The 21071-nt window shown below is 38.4% G+C and overlaps 1 protein-coding gene across 2 annotated transcripts; it reads left to right on the plus strand.

Annotated features, from left to right (window-relative positions):
- The first annotated feature begins 224 nt into the window (after positions 1-224).
- Positions 225-20914, plus strand: pik3r6 (phosphoinositide-3-kinase regulatory subunit 6). 2 transcript variants are annotated; one of them, XM_005469989.4, is made up of 21 exons: positions 225-363; positions 9780-9864; positions 9969-10073; positions 10482-10573; positions 10810-10878; positions 11296-11428; positions 11688-11757; positions 11871-12069; positions 12973-13117; positions 14201-14287; positions 15221-15464; positions 15723-16013; positions 16773-16872; positions 17095-17217; positions 17895-18002; positions 18136-18238; positions 18330-18395; positions 18609-18699; positions 18784-18845; positions 19097-19203; positions 19401-20914. In XM_005469989.4, the coding sequence occupies exons 2-18, from the start codon at positions 9807-9809 to the stop codon at positions 18626-18628; spliced, it is 2013 nt and encodes a 670-aa protein (XP_005470046.2). In that variant the 5' UTR covers positions 225-363; positions 9780-9806; the 3' UTR covers positions 18629-18699; positions 18784-18845; positions 19097-19203; positions 19401-20914. The 2 variants fall into 2 exon arrangements, with proteins under 2 accessions (XP_005470046.2, XP_019215201.1); XM_019359656.2 differs by lacking the exon at positions 225-363 and adding an exon at positions 8763-8913.
- The last annotated feature ends 157 nt before the right edge of the window (positions 20915-21071 follow it).

A 21071-nucleotide genomic window follows, 5' to 3' on the forward strand; every position in this document is an offset into this window, starting at 1 on the left:
GGCGCCCGTGCGGTCATCTGTAAGTACAGATATGCACCTTCACACATATATCTTTATATAGAGATATGCATATAAAGCCACATCATAACAAATGCGAAAGTGGGACACCATGAAACAGTTTAAAATGGCTCTACTGCCACAAACATCAATGATGATCAGTGACATCTATCTATTCATCTATCGAGGACTCGTTCTTAGACGATCATATCTGTTTAAGCTCTCTGATTGGTTTCCGGGCAGTGGGCGTGGTCAGCAGATTGTTCTGCTGTCAGACAGATGACTGGAGTGAAGCGACAGAGACGCAGAAATTGTACAGTAATTTAAGAAGAGCGAATGAAGCTTCCTGCATTAACTCAACTTTAGGTAAGTTTCCCAAAAAGCTAGAATATCGTCGTTTCACCAACTGCTGACATTTTTAGTTTACTTTACCCTCTGCCCACTCGCGGAAAATGTGGTGTCGACGACTGTTAAATTGTAGCTAACATACTGAAAGTAATGAAAAATAATTTGCATGCAGTTGTGCATTCAGTTTAAGGTGAAACTGTAAATAGCCTGCATATTTCTGTTGTTTATGCTGTTGTTTTAGTTTGATAGTTTGATATATGCTTTTTTGTTTATGTTGGCTTTTTTCTTTTCTTTTTTTTCTTTCTTTTTTTGTTGCCTTAACATTGTTTGCGTTTGTAAACTGGTACACGATTTTGACAGCAGTATACACTTACTGTGATATATGTGTGATATATGGAGATAAGATATGTCAGTGATTTTTAAGTAGAGCTCCAGGCAGAAATATTTGACAAGAAATTCCGTTGCTGCTGCTCATGACAGCTGTAGTGCCCAGTCTCTCTCTCTCTGTCTGTCTTTTTAAAAAAAAAATCCGACCGTGTTTTCTGTATAGAGTGTCTTACGTGCAAGTTAGCCTGTTCAAAAACCTCCCCACATCCTGACTTATGACACGGGAAGACAGGGGGGCGGCGGTTTATTTCCCCCGCCTGAGATAATAGCAAGATTTTGATAACAGTGCTTGATCTGATTGAAGCCCCGGCTCTCTGTTGTGTCTGAGTCTAAAAGTAAGCCTGCATTTCCTCCAGCTTCCTTGTTTTAGATCTGAGCTTCCTGGCACCACTTTGGGGTTAAGTGGAATAATGGTTAGTTGTAGTTGAAGAGAGCAAATGGTCATCTGTGGGTAGTGAATCAGCATCTGTTTGGAGGGGAAAAAAATCTGTGGATGATTGGCTCTTTTTAGGCTGCCTGAGAATCGTGATCACTGTCTAAATAAAGGTGCAGCAAAATCCAGTGAAGCAAAAAGAAATGCAATGTTATTTAAAATCAGACTACTGATGTCAGCTAGTGGGTGAGGTTTTGCACTGAGAGATGAAGGATGGATGACTTCACTGCTTAAAATATTTAGGCTATTACCTCATTGACGCGGTTTTGGTTTGGACGGTGTTCAAGGGGAAATCATGAGGATCTTGCAATAGTGGAATGAGCAGCAAATGATCACAATTTAAATACGCAGCATAAGGAAAATTAGTTGCACTTTGTTCATTATAAAGGTAACCTTATCAATGCTGCGGTCACTGTGAGACCCTTTTGCTTTCAAACTCATGAACAGTTTCTGGGGTGAGTCAAATGCCTGCAGTGAGATAATGTAGCCAAGCAACATGTTGAGAGGATGACCAGAACAGGTGCACCATGAGACACGGGACTGCATTTAAACTGTCTCGTGTCAGCAGTGGAACAGAACTTACCTATTTAATATAAGGATGGTTAATCATTAAATATAGACTTTAATAGAGCTTGCTTATTTAAGTTCTTTTAACAAGGATAATAATAATAATTAATTGTACACTTTGCCCAGCATGATTATTGTGTAATTAATTATTAATGTGTTCATAATAACGATAATGAACACATTAACTACATAATGCTCATGCTGTAAGCCATGAAATAAAAACAGGGTCAGCATCATGTGCTGATGTAGTGGCGTTTCTCCACAAAGGATTCTTAGTTCTTAAATGTCAACCACTTAAGGGCAACATTTGGAACAATTTTTGCAAATGTATCTTAAAGGCATCCTAACACTAAGATAATCTCTAATTTTGTTTAGTAGATCAAAAACTAAAGATGAGAATGCTGGCCCGCATGAGGCCACTGATAGCGCTAGAGATAATGCATTACATTTGTGTTCTGCTGGGAAGTGTTTGGTTGGAATGCTGAAGACCGAGAAGAAAATTCTTGTGAGGAAAAAAAGTGCTCAAGGAAATACTTTAGTTTGTGGCTACAGGCTACAGAAAATGTCTTGATTGTGTCAAGATGGGTCAAGATTGTTCCTGCATCATCATAATTATTGTTGGTCCAGGATCAACAGTGAAACTGACCGATCCTGTTGTGATGTCGTAGCTTCGTGATGTGGGGAGAAAAGGTAAAATGAATAAATAACAAAAAATGTTTGACAATGTAGAACTCTTCTGGAACAAATATATTATAAAATACAATAAATTAAATATATTTTACGTTTGGCTTGCTGTTTGCTAAATTTAGCTCAGTTATGTTGGCTTGACTCATAACCTAAAGACATGGCAGGAAGGACTTGGGCAGTTTCAGGTGCTGTCGGTCACAAACAAATTAATAAACCTTTTAATAGCTGCTGTTAAATTTAGTCGGAAGAACATCCTCCAACATATCTTCAGGCTGTGTTAACAAGAATTTGCAGCATAGTCAGATGGCATGACTTCCCACTACCAGTTACTTGAAATAATGTATTTTCCATATGTCATATACCATCCTACAAACCACAGTGCATGCTATATCACTCGTTATATAAAAAAGAAAATTGAGAAAACTGAATAAACATATTAACAAAAGTGTATTTTTAAAGCGGGTTGGAAAAATAAAAGATACCGTATATGAGAGAAAATAGGAAATAAAATAAATCTTAATCTTTACTTTACTTTAAAATGAATCAAAACAAGTTGGTCAAAATGGCAGCTGCTTTCATAACAACAGCTTCACACGTTTGAGCAGTTGTGGCTTTCCTTATCGTAAGTGAACTATCTCTACCAGTTACGCTTTTGGACAAAACATTGCGTTTTAGGGTGCCACTTTGCACTACAAGCGTGCGATGATGGCTTGTTCTTTTCATAGAGTAAATTTTCAGTTTTTAGATACAGCTTTGGACCAGTGTTAGCCCACACAACCGCTGAATTTTCCCAAAATACCTGACACAACATTCAAAATCACAACCTTGTAGAAAGTGATTATAAAACACACTTAGTTCCATATATAGCAGATGCCAAAACCCAGACGGCCACAGACTGGCCTCACTTTGAGACACTACCCTTTTGTTTGTTTTAAGGGACATAAAAATAAATGGCAATACTTGTTGGCACAGTTCTGCGACTGTGGGTTCCTTGGAAAGTAGTGGCTCCATCGTAGCCAAATGTGTGAAGATCTATCTGTGCTGCTGTTTTTCTTTATGTGACGCACTTGGCACATCCTGTGGCGGTAGCCGCGGGTCACTTTACCCCGAAAGCTTTTTTACTTTTTCAACAGTTTACTGCTGTGATTCACTGTTGCCCATTTTTGCCCACTGTGGCTGAATAAGATCTGATATGTGGTTAGACTGGTGATCTTGGGCAGCAAACAAACAATGTTTGTTGTTGAGACCTTTGCAGTAATATTACTGACTACTGCAAGAACAACTATTTGAATTGAAAAAATATATATCAAAACATGAATGTGAGCTATAGTCCCTATAGGCTATATACTTTAATAAGTGCACTGCTAACACATACTTTATGTCAGTCAATGAATAAAATTAATTTTCTAATTACATTTCAATCAGTCTTTAGCCATGTGTGTATGAGAGACATTGCACTTGATTAAACAGATAGACTGATAGCAGGGATACCATCTCATCTGTTTGACGGACAGGATTGTAAAGTATTAGGAAACCCAGCCAGACTATTTTCTTGGTTGCCATGTAAGGGAATCAGCTGATTTGTGACTATATAAGCAAACAAAATATGTGAAACCTATTCGCTGCTTCTTTCTAAAGATGTCTTTACAAACAAGCATGCCAGAACTGCATGTGAAGATTGAATAGCTGATGTAGCTGTCTATAAAAATAGCTTGCTATTCATTAAGACCAAAAACATAAATCATTCATACTTCTCTACAGTGCTCCGGTTATCCTCAGGCCTTCTGTCTGAGGTCACAGCTGTACTATTCTTACAATGCTGTCTGTGTTCAGAGCTGTCTATCATTGAGCTGAATGAATTTAGATGTATGACTGAATTCGAACACTGTTCCAAAAAACTGATGTAACAAATGTAGCAATAATATTTCAGACGAGTTTCACTTTCATAGCAATTTTGAGGAAAAGCAGAAAAAAAACACTGTAATCAGTGTTATGAATGTGTGTAGCTAAACTTGTAGCCTTAAAGGTTTTGCACAAAAAGTTCCTAGTTTGCAAATACTGAATTTGTGTATATCCGTCAGCACAAGTTACATTGTAAGTGCTTTGTGCGCGGCATGATGTGTTTGTTCATGGGTGACTACACACAAGTAAGTATTAGCTTTCATCATCATTTGGGTTAAATATACAATTTTTTTGCAAAACTCTTGTTCTTGCATGTTACCTAATCTAACCTAAATGCCACATCCTCACATGAACCCTAGTGGTCCAACTGACCCACTTCTTACATGCAAGCTCCACAGCAAGGGCCTTACCAGACACACACACACAAACTCTCACATGCAGACCTTTACGGGAAACTTCTCTCTGTCTTGTTTTGTCCAACTTCCTGTTGCCTGATGGATCTAGCATACTACACTAAGAGGCATACCTGGTGCATGTAAACCTTTAACTTAACTTAAGCAGCTCCTCCGATCTGAAACTAAAAACCTAAAATTTTTGTTGCATACCTTAGAAAATATATATAGAAAATAGAAATTTCCCCCAAGGAGGAGATAATTCCTTGTTGGGCAAGTTTGCACACAAACATGTGCACATTCAAGCACCCAAGAGGACTTCCGCATATTGTCCATTATGTTGATGCAGGAAATCAATTTGATTGATATCCCTTGTTGCTCATGCAAGATTACATGTCTGTTTTTGAAATATCTTTGCAGCTTTTGCTTGTGCAGGTGTGTTTCTGAAATATTATCGCAGTGTTCAGTTACCTTTGCTTTGTCGTAATCACAGATGACAAACTGTTGGTTATTGAAGAGAGGGACCGTTTTGTTGCTCAATGTGAAGTAATTCACACCTCGAACAAAGTAACAGACAATCAGTGTCTATTCTGGGTTGTATTATTGTTGTCCATTTCCTGTTTTATTCTGATAACTAGTTTTCTCAATTTTTGCTTTGGGTTTTACTTCATTTCTCTTGATTGACTTCAGTGGGAATTTTCACTATGTCTTTTTTTCCTGAAAAGAAAAAAGAAGTCAAGGAACTTGTTTATGCTTTTTGCTGTAAGTGATAACTCACTGTGCGACACGCATTAATGTTTATGTGAACAAATCCAAAAGATTCCACTCCACACTTGTTTTTCAGGTATTACTTGTTGTCTACTTCTGGGTAAAATTGTGCAGATACTTACTGTTGTACTCTGTCCAACTCTGATGTGAGAGACGATTAAACCTGTCTGTCAAAAGACCCTAAGCTATCCTAGGTTGGGGATTTCCAATCAAGCAGACACACATATAGTCTCACCTCCCCTGCATGCATCTAAACACCACCTTTCTCTTGCTCTATGAGCACACTTCCACACAGTGCTGTCAGGCCCTTCCTGTTTTCTGAGATGTCTGCAGTGTGCCTCAACAGAAATGAACGCTCCTGTTTTCTGTTAGTCCGAGGCTTCAGCTGACCACTGCAACGCTTGCCAATGGCTGCTTGTACAAGAAAGGTGTAGACAGATGTGCACTGTAATGTAATCAGGAACTGAATGACATTAACCGTAAATTGTCAACACTCATGGGGAAATTTGTGTCACTGGCATGAGGCCAAAAGGTAAGTGACAGGATGGGACCTGTATAAAATATTGACCTATTTTTTTTTTTTATTATTAGCATTGTTTGGGTTATTTGTAAGGTTTCAGTGAAATTGGCAGGGCCAGAATGTGGACATGGTGGTAATATATCCAGAACAACGCAACAAAAACACAGGAAGTACAAATTGTGAAGTTGGAACTAAGCTGAAAACTGGACTGTTTACACACCTTGGGCTTTGGGAATGAGAAAATGAATGGGAATGAGACACAGTTGAAAGCACTGAAGTCAATCAAGAGAAATGAAGTAAAAAAAAACAAAGCAAAAATTGAGAAAACTAGTTATCAGAACAAAACAGGAAATGGACAACAATAACTGAAATAAGGAAGAAACAAGAAAGACACATATGAAAGGAATAATTCATGACGGAAAACAGAAAAACAAGACAGAGGGAGGAGCACACAGGGAAACAATGAAGGAACTACGCTCACAAATAACAAACTCAAAGTAGGACCTGAAGCTGAAAAACCAAGAATTCAAAATTAACACTAGAACAGTAGAGCATCTTAAAAATCATCCAAAAAATAAAAGCTCGACAGGAACCCCTACTTAAAAAACAGTACAATAAAACAACCCCCCCCCCCCCCAAAAAGAAAAAAATATGAAAATAGGAATTAAGATATAGGATTGCAAAACAGCAAGTCATTACAGTTATCAAAAGGGAGTCAATGCTTTTGCTGTCGTTGCACCAAGTCACCTCAAGCATCAGATGTATGCATCAGTGTTTGTAAATCGAGCCTGAAGACATACCTTTTTTATCTTTGGGAACGCTTGAATTTAATTAAATCTAATTAAATTCAAATTAAACTTAATTAAGTTTATTTCAAAGCTTTTGGCTTTATTAATAAAAAAATTCTTATTCATTCCTAAATCAAAGACTCACCTTTGTCACAAGAAGATGCTATTGGAATAGTAAAGAAATTAAAACATGAACCCCGAACTTCAAAACTTGCAACACTAGAACAATAAACTCAAACTTACCTATATTCACAGGCAGTCCTGAATTTAAATACATAAAAGTCTCTGACTATGAAAATGTCAGAGCAGCTATGCAAACAGTAGGAATGTTGTAATCTCTACCAAACAATCGTGTGATCTACTTAAATGAAAAAAGGGCTTTTTTGTTGTAAGGTGCACCGTGGTAGTGGTAAGTCGATGGCACAATATGTGTGAGTTGTTACAGTGGAATAGTATTTGTGCATGTAGTTACTTGTTTATTACCTGTCTTTGTTTCTGTTTCAGCTAAAATGTACGAGTGTAATAAATCACACGATCATACTGCTTGTATGTTAGGTAAATTTAACTTGACTTTGTCTTGTGATTTTATGTATTTTAAATACAAATTGGGTATTTGCTGGTGTATGTCTGCAGTTGTAAATTTTAGCATTGTATTATTTTTGTGCATATATATTTTTGACAAAAAAATGATATTGCTGCATGAGGATTGCAAATGAACACTTCATACAAAATAGTTTGGAAGAAACCTGAACGTCCAAGTGTTGGTACAGTAATAACAGGTGTGTTTATTTACATACCATATATGGATATTGTAATGGATATTGGTAGGACTACATAAGACGACTTAAAGTTCGATGCCGTAATCATGAACATTTTTTTCATTTCAATGTAACGCAAAGTTTAACAAGTCCACCGTCTCACCTTTTGCAGTACACTTAGTGCAGACTGGGATTTCCAAACTGCATATTCAGAAATGCTCTAAATGATAGGGTACATCTATTTTTAAGTCATTTCTGAGCTGAAGTTACTTCTCTCTTTCTCTTCTCTCTCTCTCTCCTCTCTCTCTCTCTCTCTCTAAATATAGAGCATTGTCTGCCCACTCATTCGACAGAAAGGAAGTGCTACGTATGTGTCAGCTCCTGTACTGCATTAATGGTTTCACTTGAAAAAGCCAAGATAGAGTCTACACTTGCAACCGTGTGTCAGTGAGAGCCAATGTATGCATTTGCTATGCATGTGTATGTGCATGCATGGCTAGTTTTGTGTCTGCATTTGTTTATACCTTAGAGAAACACAAAAATAAAGATAATATCTAGAGCCCTCCTGTGTATTAAAGGAGCCAGCTGCACTGCTGAAGATCTACGAAGACAAAAAATGAGTGAGAGAGAGAAGGGGGAATGAAAGACAGTGAGAAAGAGAGTGATCATGGTAGAGGCAACCGGAAACTTGTGGTCAAACAGGCAGCGTTGAACTGCTGAGGCAGCGCTGTTAACACTGTTTTTGAACACGCTGCTTTTCTTAGAGGGATCAAGGCTAAATCCATCATACTAAGTCCTTTCATTGTACAGACCCATTCAGTGGAGTGACCTGAATCGGTGTGTGTGTGTGTGTGTGTGTGTGTGTGTGTGTGTGTGTGCGCGTGTGTGTGTGTTAGAGAGAAAGAGAGAAAAAAGGTGAAATGGGTAAACTTAGAGATGGAAGAATAAGTGTCAGGTGTAAAAGTTTATAAACGCAAGAGACCAAGGTATGAGTAAGAAGTCTAAAAATAGAAACAAATCCAAATACATTCAGTTCAGAAACCTGCACAGACCAACCGCCCCCCCTCCCCCCCACAGACAGACACACAGACACACAGACACACACCACACACACGTACCCACACGCACCTCCACACACCTCCCTTCTTCGTAACCAAAATGAACTGAGCTCATGCCCACAACTCTTACCCTCATACAAAAGGAAATACATTCAGAAATGAATCGCTGTCCTCACTTGCGTGTAACTCACGGTCTCGCTCGCTTTCAGTCTCTCTGACTCCTGTGACTTGCATGTCAGTATAGCCTGTGTAGTGCGTGACTATAGCAGACTTGGGCAATATAATTGTCTGTCCCTATATGGAACAGGGTAAGTTTATGCTATATTATCTCTATTTTACCTTGCGTGTTAGAAATGGATTTGGATGCTTTTTGGTTATAGTGCCATCGTCTATGATACTATGAATATAGTTTTTGTTATTTTGTTTTTTTTCGTTAGAAACTTAGAAGCGATCTACTATAGTTTTTAAGTGAAAACACTTAGTTGTGTCATGTTTTTATTTCTGTGAGTCTTGGTATGTTATGCTCCCGTCTTTTGCTCCTTCTCTGCTAAAGTTATTTTATTCAGCATTTTTGTGAGTAGTGAAGAGAGCAAATATTTATAACAAGCTGTCTCCATAACTGCAACAGTTCCTTGAAAAGCAGAGTGTCTTCCTGATCTCATACACCATTTATCATGAACATAAAGGATCTGAAACTAAACTAGCCATGGCCACAATGGGTGGTTCGTTCTCAGACTTGGGCAAATGTCACAATGAATTTGTATTACGGGGGCTTTACAGATGACTCATAAACCTGTGTGGGACTTGGCACGTGAAGTAGGTTGTATTAATTATAGACACTTTTAATGCTTTTAGTTTGTTCGTGTGGAACCAATTATTTTATCTGTTAACCTTCAGTATGTGCTGTGAGGTGTGTGAGTGTGTGTGTAGGTGTTCACGTAGGTAGACTTTCAACACTTACCACACACAAATGCCAGATATGTCTCTTCTGAAGATACATTGAAATAGAGATGTATTATCACTGTCTGAAAACACATATAGTGCTGGTATTAAAACAAGGGTCATTCGCCGTTAGACAGGCAGAGTGAAAGGCTGTCTGTCCACTCAGTGTTTGTACGCAGACATGACAGAACATACGTGACGCTCACTTTCCTCATCTATTTCCTGTCTACAGCTGATGGACACATGATGTGTGTGAGACATGACCAACATGGCCCTCTGGGATAGCTCAAACGACATGTGTAGTATGGAGCCAACAGGTACAGAACACGCACTCAAATAACTATACACAAAGTTCAGTTATGCAAATGTAAAACAGAATCATTCAGACTTAAACTCCCAGTGTCTCAACTTTTGTTATCAGGTGACGGCTCCCCTACAGTTCCAGAGCCAGAGCTCTACCGGAGCATCCAGGCTGTGCTGCCCAGAGAAACAGACCAGCTGCATCACTCTGACTGTTTCAACAAAGGTAAAAACAAACCAGAAAAAAAATCTCAATCGCCAATCACCTTATCAAAATTATATCAGATGTAAAAGATGTGATAGTGTTTATCTGTGTTTACAGCTGAGTCCGTTCTCATGTATAAGATTGCCTATGAGCCACATCGTGTGATTATTTTTGCTGTGACCAAGTCTGTTCCAGCTTGTAAACTTTTCCACTCAGAGTAGATATTTAGTGAAGCCAGTAAGTATTAGTAAGCACAGTGTGGAATGTTTAGCCATGTCAGCAAAACGATGACTCATTCTGTTGGTAGTCATCAACATCTTTTGGATTTGCACTGGTATGGAGAAAAATTTGACACCTTTGGTGAGTGTGTTTAGTTTTCTGTGTTAAAAGCTCATGCGTGCATGTGTGTGTTTGTGCATGTGTGTGCAGGGATGCTGAGATGGACGCTTCATAAGAAGGTTCAAAAGAATCCTGCAAATAGCTTGTCTCTGGTGTGGTTACTGATAAAGGAGCTGGAAAAGGTACTTGATCTCTAAATCTCTGAAGCGCTACCGTTGACACTCTTAAATTACAATTTTAAAGGAATGCATCACCATAAACCAACAAATGCTGACAGCAAACACCGGAGGTTTTGACAAAAAGTTTGCTTCCCTTTTCACACAAAGGAAACTGCAGTTATCTGAGATTCATAGAAACTGAAATTTGATTATTTTATTGAAATATGTGCAAGCTGTCACATCATGTGTTTTCTTTGCAGGCGGAGAGATGGGACTCTCGCAAATGCATCATCCCATTGCTCCACACACTGATGTATGCCATTTTCCAGGTATGGTTTGTCTGCCGCATTATTACCCAAGAGCTGCTTGTTTCTGTTAATTCACTTATTTCTTGTGGTCTGTTTGCATTCTCGACTTGGTTTTATTAACGTGAATTTAGATAGCTAAATACATTTAATTGATATATGTGTGGTTATTCTTTTCAATATTTATACAGTGGTACACTGGACTGCAAAAATAAAATAAAACCATGCATTGCTTTTAAAGCATGTAAAGTGGTGTGTTTCAGTATGGTAATGTCCGTAGCACCTAATAGAAGAACTTTGCGTTTTAATTCCTAGAACAAATTGACTCAACAACACTGAGAAAATTATCATTCATAAGCATAAAAGAAAAGTTGTAGTTGTGTCTTCTGCTCGTATTGTAAACCTTGTGTTTGTGTGTGTGTGTCTTTGGTGACATTTCAGACAGCATATATTCCAGATGAACTCTACAAGCGGGTTTACGACTTCTGTAAGAGACTGCTGACGTTTCCTCACCCCTATTGCACTGTGGGCCTTAGCTACACAAGACAGATAAAAACTGAACGCTTCATTCCAGGTATTATTTCTGACCTTGACATACTGATTGAATTTAAAATATGGGGTGATAAGAGGCTTGCATATGTTAGAACAGCATGTTTAAACAGCTGCTGAGGCCGATCAGTTTGTGGTACCTCGATCCACAGGTCAAATGAGATTGTGCTTTTAAGATTGTGGAACTCACTTCTATTGGATTTAAGATTGATGGACATTTATAACTGTCTCTTTTCTGATTATTGCAACCATACAGTACCATTTAATGCCGCTTTAATCTACAGGTCTGATGTACCAGAGGATGGTCATAGCTGAGCAGAGATTAAAAACCGTGCACTATCCCTTCCAAGAGAGGTGAGTTAACTGTAAACTTGTTGATTGAGTTAAACCCTTTTAGAACGAAATTTTTACATTTCCTCAGCTGCCTTCTTTGTTCAGTCTTTAACTCTTTTTTTACATATCTGCAGGGTTTTTGTTTTAGCTGAACCAGAGGTCTTCTCTGAGTCCTTGGTGACAGCTGTGTCGGGGGATTTTGAGGTATCGGCTACATGTTCAGGTCAATTTCTAAATCCTCTAGATCACATGCGCAGTGTGGTACAACACTCCATACAGGCTGCTTTAGGAGAAGAGCAGTGCCATGGGCCAAAACTCGCTCAAGCCCTCAAGGTCAGTACACTTGTTCTTATTGTTGGAGTTATGTTTTGTAGCAGTGTAAAGCTAAATGTGGACATTTTCTATATGCCTGACTTTTTTGTTTGTTTGTTTTTAATTAGACCTGGTATACAAGTCACTGTTTCATTTGAACTTCACCATCTAGGCCAAATGTGACTCTGCTTCATGCTGCTGAATGTTGAACTCCCAATATTTTCATAAACTTTGTGTAAATTCTTTGCTTTGTGACTCACCAGTGTTTAGTTTAATATGGACAGATAATTCAAGTAGGCTGGACATAATACAATATTACAGTTAAAATTAGTCAGTGATCGGTGGAAGTAAGATCGGATGTTTGGGTAAACATACCGCAGAAAAGATGACGATCTAGCGAAAGCATTGAGGAAGCACTGCTGGGTTTAACAGGTTCTGTAGGAAGCCATTTAATTGTTTATTTTTAATAATAGTAAGTCATACGAAGAGGATATTCTGTATTTTTTTATTAATAAGGAAATTTAAAAGAAAAAGAAATCATACGTGAATATGTATTACGCTTGTGGGGAGGCGCAAGTCAGCGATGAAGGGTGCACAAAGCAATCGTGCGCCTGACCTAGTTCAAGTGACATGCTTGAATCATGTTTCTGTTGGTGGCAAGAAGGAGCTCTTATATAAAAGCTGGATATAAATCGTGTAAGAGTCATGCCAAACATCATGAATGAAGGGGTGTTCTTTCTGAGCTGCATGGTGGAAATGTCTCCTGGCAGTGGTCCTAAGATAGCACCTCAGCAGAGCACACACAGGGGCAGGCATACGCACATTTATGACCTCTCACCTCTTTGCTATGAATACATCATCTGTATATGTTTATTTTCCTGAGACCGTGTGTGTTCAGCTAGTTGTTTGTCTGTTTTGCAACAGGACATGGGGCAAGAAATTGAGCCATATTTTCAGGAAGTGTTGGCGTCGCTAGAGCAGAGCTTGGAGGAGGGCGTCAGAGGGGAGGGAGTGCTGAGGAGCCGTCTTCTCCAGCTGTACAACGAGATTGTTGCCAATGCGGACTCAGGTAGGATTTCTCTGAAAAGCAAATGCACAGCTATGCTAGACCACATTTCTGTTGGGCAAGGTTCATCTGTCTGAGTCATATATGAACTTACAGGTTTAGGTAGACATGAAAGAAAGTGGAAGAAGTTCAAGAACCACAGTCACATCAAGAGACACAAGCCAAATGGAAAATGAAAAACCAAGAACTGATAACATCTGGTGTACCTGCTCTCTTGATATTGATTGATAAAAATAGTAATTACAGTCTCCATGAAGTAGAAAGAAGGTGCACGTGCATAATTTATACTCTTTATAGTCCTAACTACCCTCATGCAACCATCTTAAGCATGGCATCTGCCGACCTGTTGGGCATTCAGGGCTTCCACTTTTCAAGCTTGCAGTCAGGGGAGTATTGAAATGCTAAGGCTCTGGGCTTTTTTTTTTTACTAAAGTAATCTGTGAGTACTGTTTACATTCAGTTCAAAAATGCCTGCAGTGTCACATTTCAAAAATCATTGTGGTTGGGAAAAGTAGACCTTTGCAAGTTTCTAGGGCTTTGTTCCGTTCATGCATGGCTTGTAAGTATAGCAGGAGAATCAACAAAAATGGTGTCGAAATTATGTTGTTGCAAACTGTATGACAGAGGCTCTTCGTTTGGTGTGTCCAAAGCATCTCAACATTAAAACAGCTAAATCTCAGTCTAACCAAGCTGTGAACTGTAAACCAGTCAGTAATGTTCAGTGTATTTTTCAAGCATTATCTCTGATGGACATGTTTTATATAACCATGTGGCCTGGATTCATCGCCTGTTGCTAAGATCAAACACAACCTTCTGTTTAGCTGTTTCCCCCATGCCAATGTGTAAAGTCAGCTGTATGTATTATTAGTATTTCCGGGTATACATTTTCATGACACTCTTTTCCCTGCTGTTATCACATCGGTTTATCTGATGAATCTGCCCTGGCTTCATTACAGCTGGAACCCTGAAGGATAGACAGGGGTGTTTACACAGAGGAAGTTGTAGAGTTAGCGAGTGCTTTTTTTAATATTCATTGTGACAGTTTTGGTCTCTTCCTCTCTCTGCTTTCCGCTGTGTGTGTTGCAGCACCATTGTCTGGTGGACCACTATGTGACTGCCCTCTTCCTAACCCAGAGATGAGCTTCCACCTGTGGACAGCGGATCTGGATATTTGTGAGTGTCTCTTAATGCTGGCGGGATTCTAGAGGATATTGTTGCAAACAGTAAGCTGAGATGAATTAGGCCGAGACTTGGGTGATACACTAAAAATAGAAAATCCAGCATCTGACTTGGAACTTAAATGACAAACAGAAGGGAAAAAAATATGTTTTTATATCTTTGCTGAATTGTTTCCTTGTTTGATACTAGAAACATGATGCCAAGTTTTGTTTTTGTTCCACAAAAACAAAACTTGTTTCTACCTTTTGTCCTTTCTGGCAACAGTAATAGTGAAAAATTCAGTCCAAATCAAAGTTTATTGAGAAAGAGTAGCTTTTTTAAACAGTTAGCGCAGATATGATTTCATTCAGTTATCAAATAACACTTCTTAATATACCTGAAACCAGTAAAGTCAAACTACAAGAGTCAGTCTGATACTGAACATTAATTAAAGTTGATTTCAGCTTATCAGAGCTTAACACACTTAATGCAACAAAATCATTTAAGCCCATCTTGAACTGAATCAGTGGAGCCCTCAGAGTGACTATACCTGAAGCGAGTGTACGCTTATTGAAATTTCAAATGATTTTTGAAGTAAAACTAAATGTGTTCACTGCAGTCTGGCACAATAGAGAATACTCTTCTGAGCACCACTAAGAACTCCCACTGAATAAAATAGCAATTACAGTCTCTAACAAAAGCTTCGCACAGAATTGGGAAACTAGTTTGTTGAAGATGTGACGTAAAGCAGCATCTGAAGTAGTCGCGTGATTGTGTTTAAAGTAGACAAAAGTAATGCAACTGTCAGTAAGTAATGCGTAAGACCAGCTGTGACGTTTATTGAAAGGACTCACATACTGTCGCTCAGTGTATATGAGTGTATATGACTCCATATGAGTAACATTATCTGTATTGCATGTGCATAACAAATGTTCAAACTGTTGACAGGGCGAGAGCTGGCCAAGTGGCTTCGATCCAGTTCCATGTCAGACCAGTTCTCCATCATTGAAGAGCAGGAGGACCCCGATTTGGGTGAATCGCCCATTGACATGATGCCATGTGACATGACGCGCTTTTCCATTATGTCCAACGACAGCGGAATTGAAAGGGACCTGCCACCCAGCATTGAGCCGTCCCAACTGTCATCTTTGGATGCTGTCAGCATGACTGGACCATGGGAACAATCGAAAAAGTATATCTAATGGTTTCTATTTTATCATAATATCAAGTTTCATTGTAGTTTGCATGGTTTAATATGCACGTTTTGTACAGTAGCATAGTGCAAAACTCCGGTCTGTTTTCCAAAGCATGCTTTTGAGCAACAGTAGTCCATGTAAATTACCCCCAAAGTCATTTGAAATAAAGTTGTACTTAAAGGTCCTCATCAACAGCATGCATACTCTAGGAAGCTTTCATACGATCATTTAATGCTCATACCTTCTTGTTCCAGTGAGCAAGACTCATTGAAACTGTGGAGGCGCGGAGGCATCAAAATGAAACCAAACGTGAAAGACAGTATGGTGCTGATACAGGAAAATATGGAGGACCAGGCAAGCCTCACAGGAGCGGGAGGAAGTGGAGGGAGGGGAGGAAGAAGAGGGATGACTTTGCAGAGAAGAGCAGGAAGCAGTGTGATGCAAAACCCCTTCTCCAAGCAGCAGAGACAACTTACTGCCAGGATAGTCATCATGGGGAGTGACAGGGTGCTGGGCCGCCTAGCTAAAGCCTATTACTTCTTCAGGTGAGGGACTACTCACATCACATAATGAATACAGTTTTTGATGACGATGCATTGACCAATTTTGCTTTGGCACTTTTAGTATTCTAGGTTCTTATGTGGCCAAATATATAGCTTTTATTTGTTTGCTACTGCAAGCTGTGACACCTCATTTATGATTTCTACTACTTTATTACGCTATACTGTAGTCGCTTTTGAGACAGGCGTCAAACCAACCGAGCAAATTTAGCAGTGTCTAAACAGATGCAGCTGGGAACTATCTCTTGTGGTTTAGATCTACATGTAGCTACATAGGTTTTCTTTCTCATGACTTTGCTGGTCAGTGTTTGTTTGCGGGTTTTTTCTCACTAGATTAAGTATGCAGTACCTGGAATGTCTTTTTACAAAGAAAAACTAAAGTTAGCATGAGAAGCTCAGATTGTTCAAATAGAGGATATAAGCAAACTGTATTTCTGTGTAATGTTAAATGTGTTTGTTGCAGTATAACAATGACCACTCTTTCTATTTTAGGGAACATATTTTAACTGTCTGACAGTTGTGCAGGTACATTATGTCATAACAGAAATAGGAAGCTACAGTAGGAGGAAAATCTTTACATCAAATCTTGAATTACAATTTGTGTTCACGGTTACTTAGTTTACTTTATTACTGGTCTATGAATCACAAGTACTTTTTCTATTGTAGGTATCTGGCTAAATGTTAAAATTCAATCATTCTTAACACACTTTAAACTCCTCATGAATCTCTGGTTTGCTTCTGCAGAAAAAGGGAAGCACGAAGGCTTTTTCTCACAATGAAAGTCGACCTCCAGTTTTACTACATCCCTGTTTGCAGTCCCAGTAGTCCCATCTCCCCGGTCAAAGTAAGGGAACTTCCTCTTTTCAGCACACCACTGATTATTTGGTAAATAACAAACCTCAAAAGATAACAAAACTGAATGGCTTCTGTTTAACCAGAAGATCAGTATGTGAAACTTTATATTCACAAAGTTTAGTTTTATCTCTGCAGTAGTGGATTGGTGCTTTGATGTAATGAGCCACATTTAAGGTATTTATGGTTTCACTTCCATGTTCCTTGTTTGTAGGAAAACCACCAACAATCCAAGGGGGATTCCTGCACTCTTGGTTCCTATTTGAGCAACGTTGACCCATGGTACAACTGCAACATCAAGAGCTTGGGTAGAATGATTCCCAACCTGGCTAAAATGGTACAATAAAACATATTTAAAAGCAGGGTTTTGTTAGATACTAAAAATGTATAACTAAATGAGAGTGGAGAATTACTGTAGACAGTGGCAGTGTGTGTGTTGGAGTGCTTGAGGTAAAGCACAGGAAATTGCATTGCATAACATACTGTGAGGAAAACAAATATGTTGATTTCACTGAAACCACAAGTAAAGTAAGCTTATATCAAAGATTTCTTGACACTGCTCTGTAAACTCAAACAGGAAATAGAAGTACTCTGAAACTGGAAAATGAACAGTGATATGTATGCATGTAAACTACTGTTACAGTTCATTGTTTGATGTGAGTTTGGCATCTACTTCTCAGTATACTCTGGCAAAGCGATTTCCTTCTTTCTTTTCCTCGTACTTAGATTAAATTTTATTTGTAAAATAAAGTTTTAGATGCCATAGCTTTGGGTTCATATGGTGCATAAGAGTTGAAAAAGAATTCAAACTGAAACACAAACTCTGAAACTATCAACTTAAAGAACAGTAGCTTTAGCATAGTACCAAAAATAACAAGCGCTGTTGCATTTCCTGCCTTTCGTGGACTATTTAGTGACATCTATTTCAGATACAGTTGATGTGAAATCAAAATGACTATGCAGTTACAACATTGTGCAGTCAGGTTAATTTTACAGGTCTTTTGTTTTCTCTAGCAACAAGCAAGCAACGAGAGGCAAAAAGAGCCCTTCATCTCTGATATAATTTCCTATTATGTCCGTACTGGTCAGCAGCCGGTCTACTTCGCTATCTACTTTGTTAAGGTAACATTACATATTTTCTTTGTGGTCTTTTTTTCTTCTTTTCTTCTGTGAAAACAAAACTAATTCAACACAATGCATGTGAGCATCGACAGTGTCTTTTCAAATATAAACAAATTTGTGTCATTTCCATTAGATCTCATTCACCAACATGACGAAGGAGCCAGTGGAGGAAGTGTTTCTTACCCATCTGGACATGGAGTTTCCTGAATTCAGGCATATCGCTGCATCAGTTAGAGGTAAATTGTTCTTAGAAGTGTTTTTCCCAGTATTTTATGCTTTACTGTAACTGTGCACAGTCAAGTTTAACCACATTCCTCTAACCAAAAGGAGATAAACACAGGAAGAGCTCGGGGGGAGTTATGCGGAGCTATGGTCTCAATGAATTACAGAAAGGTAAATTTCATTTTTTTTGGGGGGGGACTTCCCTGTTTCCTTCTTGGATTGCTATTAGTGCTAGTTTAGCCAAACTTCTTAACAGTTACCAGAAGATGTGCTGAAAAATTTGACTCTCCTGATTGTGTAGTTTGTGTTGATGCATTTGTGTGAGTGCATAACGACTCATTCTTGCTTGTTTGTGTCTGTGTTCGTGGTTTTGTATGAATGCAGGTGACATTAAGTGGCCGTGACGTCGATGAAGGGATTTCGGTCAGGATGACAGGTGCTCGGATCAATGCCATTCCTTCCAATGAAGCAGAAGGTGCAGAATTTTCTCAATGAATCATGCTTTCAATATTTTTTTCAATACTTTTTTAAGTTCTGTGTTTTCTTATCCTTTACGTAGATCTAAACTGTCTGACACTGATGTTAAACGAAACCTCCGTAAAGACGAAAAACAACACTGTGGTGAGTTGACCAGATACCACAAGCATGTTCATATGTACATACATATATGTATATATATATATATATATATATATATACATATACATATATACATATATATACATATATATATATATATGTATATGTATATATGTATATATGTATATACATATATGTATATATATATATATATATATGTTCATATACATATATATATATACATATATATACATATATGCAAATATTTAATAACAATGTGAATTATTTTGCAGGAGCCAAAGTTTCGAACCAGCAACATTAAAATTCGCACTTTGGAGAGACGTTCTTTCACTGTTACACTGGACAGGGATGATTCCAGGACCTACAGAAATGTGCAGAGGTAAAAGAGTGTAGTTTCAGTGGCTTTTTGTTTTTTTGCTTGGTGTCTCATCGGTAAAGGAAAAAAAACGTGTGATGCTACATTGCTAACAACTGCAACAGTACTAGTTGGTAAAAGAGAGCTGCAGTTGGTTAAGGAACTAATTCGTTTCCACGCAGTCCAAACTGATCTCCATGTTAAACATGTTTTTGTTGTAGCATTGAGGTCTCGCCCTGTGTGGATCCAGGATACTGCGTCCAGAAAACAATGAGGTCCAAATACAAGTTGGAAGAGGATAAAGATGCTGGACTGAGCAAGTACATGAACAAAGGACTTCCTCTGCCAATTAATACATTTGCTGGCATCATCAACTGATGTGATGAAGTGACCCCACAGAGACACTTTTGGTAGTTTTGGCAGTGGGAATGACCTTTCTCTGTTTTAAACATCTAATCCAAGAAATGAATAGAAATCACCTCTGAGTCATGATGAGCTGCTTCCGAAACTAGAGTTTCACTCCGTCAGTCTGAAATGACTGGCACACTGACTGGCACATTGACTGGCAGTACTAGTGTCAACTTTTGCAGTTGATGAAATAACCTGTAGGCTGCTTTTATAGTCACAGGAAAACATTTTTTTACTGCAGGTTATGATTAAACCTGACGGTGTTCATTCCTTTTGAATATCCTGCTGTGCACACTTTAAGGCAGGCAGTGGATATATGCCAGCTGGAATATTCCAGAGTATGATGTTGTCTCTGACAGTGGAGAGATCAGCAACAAGTAAAGCGCGTAGCTGATGAGTAGTTGGATCAACAATCATGTGGCATAATAAAAACTCGGCAATCTGGAAATTTTGCTTCAAAAAGCTATCACTTAGTGGAGCAGATTTGATTTTGTAACAGTTGCTCTACTTCATAGACACTACCGTTTACTGCCTCTTTGACACACACATACACAAACACACACAGTATACACACAAGAATGCTGACAAACATGACCTGTCACCTGCTGAAATATTCAAATAATTGAAAAGCTGGTACGATGACAGCTGTTGCTCCCTCTTGCTTTTGTCCTGACACAAAAACCTTTTTATACATATACGTGTTACATAATGTAAGCTGTTAATAGGGTGCTACTGGTTACCGTAGTTTTTGGTTTAGTGTTTGGGAACTTTTTAGAATTCTAGACTCACACTGTAAAAACTAAAACAATGTGCAATGTCAGAAATTACTACAGAAAAAAAAAACAGCACGCACAGCTACTGTCTACCAAACAGAAGTGACAGATTACAGTTTGCCTGCCTTGTAATGTACGTGACAAACAGCTAAACAGTGGCCAGTAAATGCCTCCAGTCTACTGAAGTGTGAAAATTACCCCTAAGCCCAATCCATGTACTGCACTGTGTTAGATGAAGTAGATAAGTTGCACTAAAACGGCATAATTTTTGGTCAATTTATTTTAGGAAAAACTTTGTGTGAGGTGTACAACATGTTACTATATAATTGTAATTACTGTATATGTCATAATTGTAGAAACATCCGTGTGACATACAGTCGTCATATGATGTGCTATGAGTTCTAGATGTATGGATGTTTGAGATCTGACACAATCATTGCTTCAGTTGTTGATGCAAAAAGGTTGTGCGGCTATAGGTATGAGTCTGGGGGGCAAAGGTCTCAACCTCAGGAAATGGAAATGATGCGTTACTAGGTATGTGGCAAAAAAAAAAATCAAATGTGTGTATGTGTGTCAAATAGCATTGCAGGGTAAAATCACAAGTTTGAAAATCATGATATATTTTGCACATTATTTTCTTATATATCATATATTAAGTATGGTTCCAAATGTAATTGTGTAAATAACTGCGATTGTGTAAAATAAATTTAG

Source organism: Oreochromis niloticus, linkage group LG6, assembly GCF_001858045.2.
Source record: "Oreochromis niloticus isolate F11D_XX linkage group LG6, O_niloticus_UMD_NMBU, whole genome shotgun sequence".
Lineage (NCBI taxonomy): Eukaryota > Metazoa > Chordata > Actinopteri > Cichliformes > Cichlidae > Oreochromis > Oreochromis niloticus.

Excerpts from the sequence above, each read along its gene's own strand:
- pik3r6 (XM_005469989.4), top strand. The coding sequence starts at position 9,807 with ATGACCAACATGGCCCTCTGGGATAGCTCAAACGACATGTGTAGTATG. Across the intron at positions 11,758-11,870 it reads CACTATCCCTTCCAAGAGAG|GGTTTTTGTTTTAGCTGAAC; the intron begins GTGAGTTAACTG and ends ACATATCTGCAG. Across the intron at positions 18,396-18,608 it reads TCTCAATGAATTACAGAAAG|GTGACATTAAGTGGCCGTGA; the intron begins GTAAATTTCATT and ends GTATGAATGCAG.